The sequence below is a fragment of the Drosophila sulfurigaster genome, chromosome X (genome assembly GCF_023558435.1).
Source record: "Drosophila sulfurigaster albostrigata strain 15112-1811.04 chromosome X, ASM2355843v2, whole genome shotgun sequence".
Classification (NCBI taxonomy): Eukaryota; Metazoa; Arthropoda; class Insecta; order Diptera; family Drosophilidae; genus Drosophila; species Drosophila sulfurigaster.
In genome coordinates this window covers 18,948,891-18,962,500 of record NC_084885.1, presented here as the reverse complement: position 1 = coordinate 18,962,500, position 13,610 = coordinate 18,948,891, and the positions used below count along the sequence as shown (strand labels likewise).

The following is a 13,610-nucleotide window of genomic DNA, read 5'->3' as shown; positions in this document are numbered from 1 at the left end:
ATTACTTGACGCGCTTGAAATTCAATTGTGGTTCGTTCAACTGACGCGCGAAGTGATTGTAAGTGTACTTAATAAAAAAAATAAATAAAAACCAAAAATTGCAGTTCGTAAACGTTGGCAAATCGAAAATGAAATAATAAAAGCGAAAAATGCAACGAAAATGGCATTGAACGAAGACGAAAGAGAAGAAAAGTGAAAAGCAATTTTTCTGCTACGCTTGAGAACCGAAACGCGACGAAACGAAGAAAACAACAATTGTGTGTGAGACGACGACGACGGCGAAGAAGCGAATAGAGAAAAAAAGATCATGCGTGCTTGACGACGACGACGTCGATAAATGCGGCCGGGGGAGGGGTGATAACTAGTGCCAAACAATGCAAGACAGACAACAAAACAAACAGCAACAACAACAACAAAAACAGTAATAATAATAATAATATTGAGAAGCAGCAGCAACAGATGATGATGATGATGATGATAAAAGAGAGCAGCAACAACACAAGCAGTATTTGTATTTCCACATAATTATTGACAACGTGCAGAGCAAGCAAAGAGAGCGAACAAGTAAGAAGATATACAAGAAGTAGGAAGACAAGCAATAAGAAGCAGCAGCCACAACTCTGTCTGGCATTCAAAATATGCGCACACATACAAACAAACAAACAAACATAGCACTGCCTTGAAAGCTCAACAAGTTGAAACGAAAAAGAAGGCCAGAAGGAGACAGCAAACAGTGAAGACCTACTTTGCCAATTTGCCAAAGCGCAACTGACAGTGATAGATAGCTTAGATAGCTAAAGTACTTTGTGTGCATTGTGTGCTTTAAGCTTTACTTACACGTCAAACACAATGCAAAGCTTTTGGCTATTAATGCTGATCGCGCAGCTTGTCTGCAGTCAGGAAGCGATAACAACGACCGAGGACACTTTAACCATAAGCTCCACATCCACCACAGCCAGTGTGACCAACGGTGATCGGCTGCAACCGCCGCCGCGTGTCACGCTGAACAAGTGTTGCCATGGCGGGGAATATTTAAACAGCAGCTCGCGGATTTGTGTGGCCGGCGCCTCCAAGGATTGGGTGCCGCTCGTCTTTCTCATACAGCAGCGACGCTTCTTTGAGCCCGAAGGCTCCAAGCCGCGCTTCGTGAAATTCGTGCCCAACGTGCAGCCCCAGTGTGACGAGCAACATCAGCAATTGGAGCTGTTCCACACCCGAAGCGCCAATGTGCTCATCTTCTCGAATGGAACGCTGTCCGTGCGTGAACGCGACATCCTCGTCCAGCCTGCCAACTATTGTGTAGATCGCTTTGTGGCGCTGGTCTGCGTTGAACGCGATGCGCCATTGCCCATGCAACAGCAGGAACGTCAACCGGGTGACGAGTCTCAACAGGTGGCGCCACCACCACCACCGCCAACGTTGCGTCTGCGCAAATGCTGTGGCAAGCGTGGCATCTACAACAGCAACATCAAAAGTTGTACACTGCAAACAGCAGCGAGCGGCAGCAGCGATGCTAATGGACAGCTGCAATTGGAGCCACAGTTGCCATGGGGCAGTTATCAAACCAGCTACGGACTCCCGGAGTGTCATCTGGGGAATGGCAGTGCGTATGCCATTGCCGGGGATTGGCATGAGGCAACATTGAATCGCACAACGGGCGCTCTGCAACTGCAACTCACGAATCTGAGCGCATTGCAATATTGTCTAGAGCACACGGAACGTGCCGGCGAGGTGAAGATCATTACGTGCAGTCAGCATTTCGGACAGGACACCAACCAGGCTCAATATGCGGATGATGTCTCAATACTCAGCGTGGGCATCGTCATATCGATTGTGTTTCTGGCGGCCACATTGGTTGCCGGCTACATGTTGCCAGCGGTGCATCATGCGCTCCACTGGCGCTGTCAGATCTATTATGTGTTCTGTCTGCTCCTCGGCAAAATCCTGTTGATTGTCGAGATAAGCCGAGCCCTGGAACCGGGGACGATGAGTTGCATGCTGCTGGCCATTGGCATGCAGTTCTTCTTTTTGTCCGCCTTCTTTTGGCTAAACACCATGTGCTTCAACATCTGGTGGACATTCCGGGACTTTCGTCCCAGCTCCCTGGAGCGCAATCAGGAGACCCTACGCCTGCGTTTGTACTCCGCCTATGCCTGGGGTGTGCCGCTCTTGATATGCGCCATTGCCGCCTGTGTGGATCAGTTGCCCGAAACGGAGACGGCGCTGTTGCGCACGGGATTCGGACAACCGTATTGCTGGTTCGATAATCGTGCGGCGATCTTCGCGTACTTCTTTGGACCGATCGGATTGCTGTTGTGCGCCAACATAATGCTCTTCATCTCGACCACACATCAGTTGACCTGCGGTCTGTGGAAGCGCGACGATGTCAAGTCAACGTCGGAGAAATCGGCATTGGGTCGCGTCTGCCTCAAGCTGGTTGTTGTGATGGGTGTTACATGGATATGGGATATTATCTCGTGGCTGGTGGGCGGGCCCAATGAAGTGTGGCTAATGACGGATCTGATCAATGCCCTGCAGGGTGTATTCATCTTTATTGTCGTGGGATGCCAGCCGCAGGTGTGGACCGCCTGCAAGCGCATCTGTTGTCCGCGACTCACGCACGACATCACGAACACAACGAATGGGGTGCAGCATTCGAGCAGCTCGCAGGGATTGCCCTCGATGGCCGGATGTGGCACCGAGTTTACGCAAAACACCTCGATGAATGTGACGACGTTGGCCAGTCCAGATGATTCTGCACCTGCAGTGCCAACATCATCGCCGCCAAGAACGCCAACACTGAGCATAGCAAACACCACAACAGCAACAACAGGAGCAACAACAACAACTACAAAGATACCCATGGAAACTATTTGCTAAGGTAAGTGTTTGTTTGCTGTTGAGTGTTGATAAGATTGCAGCTTATGGGCAAACAGGTAAATGTTCAGGTAATCCTCCTCAGAGACTAAGGGACTAAGAAGAGGGACCAGAGGCACACCCTAAGATAAACACCCTTCAAGTGAGTGTGTACTTTACTCACTTTCTCTGCCACGCTTGAAATCGAGCCGTTGACACAGCGATTGATAATCCCCACACTCCTTTGCGTTCCGTTCCGTTCTAGCATTAAACCAAACCAAAGATACTTCTTCACTTTAATGTGCAGATAAGAAGTTTACAGCTTGATTACTTCAAATGCATTGCCACAAGCTAGCTGCAGCGTCTTCACTCCAAAGTGTGTGTGAGTGTGTCTATGTGGTGTCTGCTATCTGAGTCATGCCTCAGCCACTTAGAGACTATGGTTTCCTTAGCTAGTTTTGATGCCCATCAAGAGTGCAGGGTACAATGACTTGATGGAAGCCGTTGCAATCCCATCTAATCATCATTAGTATTACAGTATAATGCGTTTAACTGCTTCACCTTTAATGGTAGACACACACTGTTGAGAAGTTATTCATTTAAATAGAAATTAATAGCATAAATACAACTTATCCCTAATATGCAGTTTAGTATTGAAGCAGTTAAGCATATTATAAAGAACTTAATAGCATAAATAGAAGTTATTTCTAATGTGCAGTTAAGTATATTATACTGAGGAATTCATTGGAATTCAATACATTTGAGAAGTTAAATTAACTGTATTCATTTTAAATGGAAATTAATAGCGTAAAATAAATATGTTATCCCCAATATGCAGTTAAGTATTGAGACATTTAAGTGCATTTCAGTATAATGCATTAAGCATCTATTAATGCATCTATTAAATCATATAGATCTTCATAGCATAAAATAAACATGTTAAGCATTGGAGTAAAGTTGTTCATCTGTCTGTTTTTACTATTGCACTTATCTATATGAAATTGTAATAGATTTGAATTTCAGTAGTAGTTAATGACAAAAATTAAAGATTAATTAAAATTAGTTGTTCCTAGTTTTCATTGATAAACTTCACTTAACTGCCACTTCACTTTACAATATTTTCAGTTAGCGGTCACACTATTTTTAATGCTAAACTTTGCTTAGCAAAAACCTTCAAGAAACAGCATAGAATATAAATTCAGTTTCTTCGCCTTACGTATTTTTGCTTAGCGGCCAGAAAAGTTGAAGCCGTTAAATGAAATTAAGCTGTATGAAGAATTCTAAATGAAGAATTCTAAATGTAATTAGAGTATTTCAACTTCGATGTGTCTTGTGTTGCTTGCAACCTACTAGATTTCACAATGGAAAATGTAGTTACAAAGTAACTTTATGGCATCCACATAAAAAAGAGAAATGAGCAGAGTAGATTTGGATTCCTTTCAGCCGGGGATGGTTCAATTGTTTATATGGCTTCGTTTGCGTATTCGATTAAAGCAAACTATGCAATAAAAAACGAACATCGAAAAGAATCAAGCTGTGAGGCGGCGCTCTTCAACACAATTTCTCAGATTGCTTTGCCATATTGCCAAAAAGAAGAAAATGTGGGAAATTTTCCAACACTGCTAACGAAGGCGCCGCGGCGCCTAACGAAATGTTTTGGACATGTTACCAACGTATGACGACTATTTGGCTGGGTTTTCGCTTGTCTTTCATTGTTGTCCATTGTTTGTGCTTTCCATTTTCCGACTGGGTATTTTACATGCAATCAGTTTATGGACCCTGTTGCATCGTGTGTCTTTGTGTGTGTGTGTGTGTGTGTGTGTTTGCCCATTTTCTGGCATTGTTTAATTGCTTTACGACCATGCGCCAAGTTAACAGTCTTGTCTTAATACGTTTTTCTTCATTTTGGTTGCTAGCCACTTGAGAATGCCATAAAAATGTGAAATGTTTTTCCAACGATTTTCAGTGGAAAACATGCAACTCAGCAGTCGCCTAGACGCCGGACATTTCCTGTAGATTTTCCACATGGCCATAAAATAATCAACGCAACCCTTGACACACAGACAATGTATGTGTGTGTGTGTGTCTGGTTGCTTGGCAGCCTTTCATTTTGGTTATTTTCTTTCTTTTTGATGGCACAAACGAAAAACCATTAAAATATGTGCGAGATAATCGCTGCAATGGTCACACTGTGCCACTGATAAGCAAGGGTCTTTCTCCAGTGTGCATGACAAAACAATTGAAATTCAAATTGAAATCGAAATTGAAATCGAAATGAAAATGATGCAAACTGCGTCATGGACTGGACTGCAGAAATCGAAACAGAAACTGAAACAGATGGCGGAGGTAAATGTGGGAATAGCCCCCGTGGCGGAGGGTGGAGGGGGGAGGGAAACAAATCGGACTGTTTACGAGGCGATGCCAATAATCAGCGTCGATGCCCCGAATCATGACTGAATGACTGTGCATGAGGTTTTACCAAAAAAAAAAAAGAAAGTTACAGTCGAGTGTGCTCGACTGTGAGATACCCGCTACCCATTTTTAATAAAGGCAAAATATTGCGGTATCATTTTCAAAATATACCGAAAATACTAAAAAAAATACTAAAAATATACCAAATGGTATATTTGGTATATCGATATAGTACACCATTCAAAGTATACCATAGACGGCACAATGTGCCAGATTGTCGGCCAAAGCAACTCAGACCCCTAGTAAGTAGGCGTTTTTCCCATACAAAAGTATTTCCTTAATAACTTCCACAATTTTTATCTGATCGCAACCAAATTTTCAGGAATCATAACTATTACAGTAGTTATTGTATATACCAAAATTCGTAGGTCTAGCTTTAAAATTACACTTGTTATTCGATTTTTTTGATTTGCGGGGGCGGAAGTGGGCGTGGCAAAAATTTGAAACAAACTTGATCTGCGTGCAAACATAACAAATGCTGTCGAAAAAAAATTATAGCTCTATCTCTTATAGTCTCTGAGATCTAGGTGTTCATACGGACGGACGGACGGACGGACAGACGGACAGACGGACAGACGGACAGACGGACAGACGGACATGGCTATATCGTCTCGGCTGTTGACGCTGATCAAGAATATATATACTTTATAGGGTCGGAGATGCCTCCTTCTACCTGTTACATACATTTCCTGCCGGCACAAAGTTATAATACCCTTCTACCCTATGGGTAGCGGGTATAAAAAAAAAAAACATTTCATACTAAACGCCCCCTCGCTCTCTCTCTGTCTCTCTCACAGTCCATTAACGTGTTGTAAAATGTTACGCAAGCGAATTTTGGGCAATGCCAACCGAAAACGTACGTAAATAAAGAAAAAAAAAAACAAAAACCCGGCTCAAAACTGTGCCGGGTCAAGTTTTGTTAACGTTAACAAATTACAAGTGGAATATCTACATTTGCATTTACACAAGACTTGCCCCTCTCTCTGTCTCTGTCTTGCGTACACACACACTCCACCAAACTCCACTCAACTTCATTCCACTCGACTCGACTCGACTCCACTTTATGCCACAGCAACTCTTTGCAACTCAACCAGAGAGAGAGAGAGAGACCCTCAGACTAAGGCAGAGACACAGTGTGGCATATAGAGAATATAGAATTCTTTAATTAACACGTCGCACAGTGTGATATGCTTGAGGAATGTGTGTGTTTTGTTTATTTACTCATTTCGTGCTTGGCGTATTTAAATAGAGTCACAGTTGAGTTCAACTTCTCGCAGATGATTCAATTTTTCGATGAAATCTCAACTTCATTTCACGTCAAAAATAGCATCGCATTATAGTTTACTTCTTCCAGTTTTGTGCTAAGTGCCTTGAAAAAAAACCTTTTGATTATTATACCTCAAAAACAAAGAAAAAAAAAACGTATATGAGCCCATAAATTTGTTCCAGATTCCATTTTGTGTTATTATTCTATTGAAATATATACAGCATATTTTCGGGATCATTTCAAAATTGAATATAGGCAACAAAATACAACAGGCTTTCAAATATATTATCGATGCTTGGCAAAAATATTTATTTAGCACATTTTGCGGACATTTTTTTAGTGCAAAGTTTTTAATTTCCATTTTGTTTGCAAGTTTATAGATTTCTTTAGCGTAAATATATATAATAAAGAATATAAATTCTTAAATTTAAAATTAAATTAAATTTATAAATTTATTCCTATAAATGTAAGATAATTCTTTGCTTATTTGTATAGAACATTTCACTAGAATTTTGAAATCTTCTCGATTGTATTTCGAGTGTTTCTCATATTTTCGCAAATACTTAATTATTCTGTTATATTATTTTAGAAAATTTTCCGTCGTTTTTACTAAATTCAAGAGCATCTGTATATTTTGCACCTAGGCATTTAGATTGTCAATCGCTGCCGATGTTTACTCTAATCAAATGCCTGCTCAATTGTTTACTACAGACTACTAGAAAATATTTAAAGGTTGTGCGTTGTGAGTTCACTTCTTTGTTTATCGCGCTCCCTGTAGGTGTTTGTAAACAATGATTTTCTTCTTTAGATTTCCTTAGTATGAATGGTAATTGCGCTGTTTATGTTTCCATATTTCCTATAACCAGCCAAAAGCAAGCAATTTTCGTATGTTGGCCCCACTGTGCATCCGCAAAATGCGTGCAGTTTTCTTTTTTTTTGTGTTTTACGTTTTGTTTTTGTGTCTGTTTTTGTCTGTGCATCTGTTTGGCTAGGCAGCTGCCTCCTGACTCCAACTCTGTGCCAGTTGCTGTGCAATTTCTTTTCTTTTGCATAATCCCAGGGCAACGTGTCACCGTCACGCTCAGCCGTGCAGCAGCCGTGTGCAACTTGCAACTTGCAACTCGCAGTCGATCCACAGATCATGTCGATCCCAATGGAGTTGTACACACAGCACAGCAGACGAAGGTGGACGGAGGGCGGCAAGAAACATGAAACGGGAAATGGCATCTTTCGTCAACCGGTGCTATCGACATCATTTTCTTTTCTTTTTTTCCTCTTTTTTTGTGTGTCTGTATCTCATGAATACGAATGTGAATGCTATGAATAAGAGTATCCGGAGCGAGTCTATGGATCGCTTTGCTTTTGTCAAACTAGCAAAAACAGCAGAAATGCAAAACGTTCCAGATTCACACACACACACACACACTCATACTCGAGGGTAGTTCATTAATTGAGTTTAGCGGCAATTTGAATTTTTATGTTTTTTTTTGCTCTTCTTTTTTTTGCAAGTTATAATTGCAACGTGGCCCATTTCCATTTTATGCGCTTCACTTTTAATGCCCTTTTTTCTCTGCCAAGATGAGGATATTATACTTTTAGTGTCCATTAAAGTCGGCACGATCAGCCTTATAAAGATATCCGGCTAAAGAAAAGAATTCTTTCGCTTTGATTGAAATCCACAAATGCCACAGACACTCCACAGGCAATGAGAGTATTCATACTTCGGCACACTTTAGCAAATTGTTTTTTCCGTTTTTAATTTGCGACTCAACCGCAACGAAACGCATTGAAGTTATTCTGTCTTCTTTTCCTGTGCGAGGGTGGCATCCAAACTAAAGTTGAGACACGCAATTAGACTGCAGGCAGATAAGGTTAATTTGGTTTAATTACAAATATGCAAAATCAGTGGACTGTTTAAAGTGCACATAAATGATGGCAATTAAATATGTTGCCTAAATTACAGCAGCGGTAACCTCAAGACAATTTGATATGCTTTCTACACAGCACAGCGAATGTTGATGCAAAATATTATTATTACTTGTAAGTCTGTAGTGAATGGCAATAAAACAATATTGCATTATATGCTTTTACATTTTGTAATCGATTTACATTCACTTCAACTCTAAAAACGCTTATTGGCCATTTTATTGCTAAAAGATATTAGCAAACCTTTCTCTATCTTTATAAATAGGAAGTAATATTTTAAAAATCAAATACACCCAAAGTTAGCTTAAGCTTAAGGAACATAACTTTAAGAATAACAAAGTACTTAGGATGTATTCGGTTGAAGGGTGTATATTAAAGTGTAATAAAGATGCCATTAAGTGAATATACAGTATTAACTATTGTGATGCAGTTAAGTGCAAATAACGCATAACGATGCGGCTGTTAAGGAAATTATGTGAGCAGCTTATATTATATTTTTTTTTGTCTTATTTTGTATTCGCATTTAATAGCCACTACTATTATAATTGTTCTAAAATGATTATCATTATTTTTAACATTATTATTTTTATAATTATCATTATTATTTTTATCATTATTATTTTTTATTTTTATTCTTACCAATAGTAATATTTAATATATTAACTTGCTCATTATGTGAGAATGTTAAAAGCAACCCTCGCATTCACGTTGCTACGTATGTAATCATTTGTTGCCCTTTTGTTTCTTAACATTTTGCAGAAAACTGAGACGAGCGACAATGCGAAAGTAAACCGAGTCCTACAGCAACAACAACAGCAGCAACAACAAAAACAACGACAACGGCAGAAACAACCACAACAACAATGACAATGAAACGGGCCGACTACAACAACATGCGGTCACACTTGCGCAATAGTAACCGCAACAATAGCAGCCACCACCACCACAACAACAACAACAACAACAAAAGCAGCAGCAGCGGGTAAATTCAACATTCAAGCACGCGCATTGAGCGAGCGAATGAGCGAAAGGCCTGCAACTTCCAACTGCCCAGCCCAGCCCAGCTGGCCAAGCTTATTTCTTAATGTAAGTGTGTATATTGAGTAAGTGTTTGTCCATATATACGTGTGTATGTGTATGCCTGTGTTGTATTATTAAAATCAGTTTTTTAACCGACATCACAAAAGCGACAAAGACACGAACAATCCACTCACATATCTACACACAGGTATTGGGATATACATTACGTAGTATGTTTGTCCGTATGTATTTCAACTGAGCCGAGCGCAAGAAAAGCTTTTATTGTACCGTATAACGGTACGCAATGCAATGCAATGCAATCTATGGGGAGAGTGAGTGAGTGAGAGCAAAAAGGCCGAGATTAACATTCTAATTGAAAAGACAAGGCGTGACAAGACAAGCTGCGGCAGCGACGGCGACGGCAGTGTTGCAAAACATTGCAAACGCTATGCAGTGTTGTGATGTGCGTGGGTGAGAAGAAGGAATGCGTGTGGAGTGGAACAACAAAAACACCAACAACAAAATGGCAGACAAAGCGTTGCCATTGTTCAAAGACATTCAAATGCCAATAAGTACATGTTGTGTGTGTGTGCAGCAATATGCTTTCTAAGCACTTTATTCCTGCATACATATGTGTTAGTGTGTGTGTATGTTTTGTTTATGCAAACGTAAGCAGCAGCAGCGATAGTCACAAGGAATTTATTGTTGAGGCATTTTATTCTCAGTTAGGTTCTCCTCTATATTATTGTTGTTCTCATCTTCTTCTTCTATTTGTTTCGCTGCTCTTGCTTCTGCTGTGTTTTGTTTTCAAGTGCCTCGCTGCTGATGCTTGTCAGCCACAAAACATTTCGAGTGTGAGAAATCGGCAACATTTAAATTAGCTGATTCTAATTTGGATTGCGGCTGGGCTGCATTCATTTCACGTCATCACACACAAATATCTATCTGTATGTGTGTGCGTCTGTGTGTTTGAGTGTTGGTGTGTCGCTGTTTTCTGTCATTTCAGATTGCTCAATAATTTTGGTATTTCTCTCCAGCATTTTGTGTGTGTGTTTTTTTTATGATCTTTTAAGTGGGTTTTTTGCCTTTGCAGCTCTCGAATGAAATAAATAAATAAAATACATTTTTGGATGTTTAACTTTTCAATTAGTCGGGGTTTTTTTTTTATAGTGTGCACACACATATTTTTCTATATATGTATTTTAGCTGTGCTATCATTTGAAACTATCGTAAATGAGAAATACATACGTGACTTTTGTCCACTTGAAGTTTTTCTGTATTTCAGAATGATTATTTTTTGTGAATGCAAAATTATGAATTGAATTCTTAGATAAATCGCGTTGTGAACTCATGTATTCTACCACATACATGTACGATAGTATTATCGATAGTATTCTTGGCTTTTGCAACACAGTTAAGAAATAAGCTCGTATACTTTGAGGTTTAATTGACTTTTTTATGTTCTTTTTTGTTGCTTTTGTTGAAGAGATTCTATCTGTTCTTCTCATTCCGACTGTCCATTAATTACTTTAGTCTTGCTTTCATCTTTACCCTCTATGTGTTCCTCAAAAGCCTTTGCAAATCTGCTGTCTTCTCATCACAAACTTTGGGTTAAATGTTGCTGACAATGCTTAAAATGTTTTAGCATTAAAAAAAAAGAAGAAGAAAAACAAGATTCAAGCAATACGTGGGTAAACACTATGCTTTGTGGCATCTGGCAAGACGAGGAGCATCATGGCAAATTACTTTAACTAAAGTGTGTGTTTTTCGCATAATTTCCACTTAACTTTTAATCATCAATGTGTGTTTTTCCTAGGAATGATCAGCTAATATTTCGTTTGCTTTGAAACTCTTGTGTTTTTGTTTACAAAAGATGCGTTTCTTGGTAAAAACATTTTAATTGCTCCCAAAGTGTATCCGTTTTTTTCCAAACTGATCTATAACATTTATACGCTGGTTTAATTAGTGTACTTCATGCGTAGATGAGATTTTCTTTTTGATCTGAACCAAGAGAAATATGTTGATTTTAAATAAATAATACTTTAACCACACTGCGTATGATTAATATTTAGTGTGACTTGTTCAGGTGATAATTTCATTTGCAGTTGTGATAATAGGAAGAATTAGCAAGTTTTCTCCTAAAATAGACTGCTTAAATTGCAAATGAAAAATATTAATTGTTTTCTTTGAAAAATCGAAAGTAAAAGATCGTTGCTGAAATTGAAATGAAAGTTCTTCACGTAACATGAAACTATCTGGTTCTGTTTCCTGGACATTTTCTCGATTTGGCTTTTCATTCCCTATATTACTCATACGCATCTGGTTCCCATTTTTTTGAGCTTCTAAATTACCGTTATTGATGGTAATCCATATGACTGAGTAACGTTTTGCAATTAGTTATAAAAAATAGTAAACAAAAACAAAAAAAAAGGCAAATATAAACAAAACACAGTTGAGTATGAATAATGTTTGAGTTATTCAGGTGGATGCCCATTAAATGATTCAATACAAATTCGTCACAATTCATATGAACCCAAGAAGATGCATTGTAGAAATACTTATCAGCTCATAAATCTGAAATTTACTTAGTAATTTGCAAATAATCTTCATCAAGATGTTTAAACAGCCCCCAAGAGATTATTGGTCGCATTATTTTTAATATGATGACAGTCTTTTGATGATGATATATGCAAAGAAACCACATCAGGGTTGTTGCTCTCCTCATCCATCTTTGCTGCACATTTAAGACATATTTATATATTTTCAAAGAGGCAGATGCAGAGCTATTATTTAATATATTAGAATGCGAGATAAGGTGACGCATTAAAGCATGAAAGAGAAGGATTGCTTTGCCTGCCTGAGTGTGATGATGATTATGATTATTTGTTGTGTGTTGTTTATCTCTGTATTAACCAATTGTTTCGTTGTTCTTTCCAGTGGACGCGTTTATGTGGGCAGCAGACACAACTTGATCCTGATTGGGAGCGGCGCTCTTTTACCAAAATACCGATGAATTATCTGCTTGTAAACACAGCCCGAGTTTATTTACATCAGGCATGTTTCTCTCTTTCTCTCTTTCTTTCTCCAAGTGTATGTGTGTGTATGTAATTTTGTAAGTGTGTGTTTTGTTTTCGGCGCACAGAAAAGCGAAGCGCGCGTTTAATTAAACAAACATTGAGCTGGTTAATAGTTTACTTTGATATGCACACACATACACACAACGAAATGAAAACAAAAATACACACACAGAGAGACGTTTGCATTTACATTTATCATCAAAAGTTCAACGCAACGAAACTGATCAAGGTTAAATGGCCTAAAACAAAAACAACAACAACAACAACGAAAGAAGCACAATGAATGAGAAATAGAAACACAAAACGTAAACACACATAAAAAAAGATGCCAATAAGAAAGCGAGTTTAATTAACCGGACACACACACACACAGAAAACACTATAGTAAGACGCAATATGCCGTTAGAGTTAGTTAGTCGGTTGGCCCCAAAAAAAAGTGTTACCAGATCTGTTAAAAAACACGTAGACTCCCGTCGCTTGCATAATGTATTTCAATTTACCTTTTTTTTGAACGCAGAAACTAAAAACAGTACAATCATTTTTTTTTAACAACACGTTTTAATTTATTTACGTAATTTTTTTTTTTTTAGTAATTATATTAGTGCGTTTAACGTATGTCGAAAAAGAAAAGAAAATGCGTTTTGAAAACCTACAAAAAAAATAAGAAACAAGAAATCAAAGAGAAGAAGCAGTAACTAATTTTGTTTTAAGAGCATTGTATTATGATAGCTATAAAAAAAGATAACAATAATTATAATATATATGTATGTATATGTACTTCCAAAGTGTTCAGGCCAAAAGTAATATTTCCCTCTAATTGTAAAAAAAAGAAAATAACGAGAATGTACGGTTCAACATATATATTTGTCCATATCCAAATGTGATTGTATATATATATATATATATAAAGTAAAGTTTATATATGTAAATTGTATGTATTTTTTTTTTTATATAAATCCTTTTCAAGTAAACCACAACGAATATGAAATTCT

The 13,610-nt window shown here is 38.5% G+C and overlaps 1 protein-coding gene across 2 annotated transcripts in view; it reads left to right on the top strand.

Moving 5' to 3' along the window:
- Positions 1 to 13,306, top strand: part of LOC133849322 (probable G-protein coupled receptor Mth-like 1) — a 13,367-nt gene extending 61 nt beyond the window's left edge. The window contains exons 1-3 of one of the 2 annotated variants that reach the window (XR_009895357.1): positions 1 to 2,881; positions 9,281 to 9,607; positions 12,479 to 13,306. The exon at positions 1 to 2,881 is cut by the window's left edge and continues 61 nt beyond it. Coding sequence is in view for 1 of the 2 variants with exons in the window: in XM_062285319.1 (XP_062141303.1) it covers positions 850 to 2,880 (2,031 nt within the window). In the remaining variant the exon portion in view is untranslated. The remainder of the gene's footprint in view (positions 2,882 to 9,280; positions 9,608 to 12,478) is intronic. The other variant, XM_062285319.1, reaches the window with a different exon arrangement.
- Positions 13,307 to 13,610: the final 304 nt, after the last annotated feature.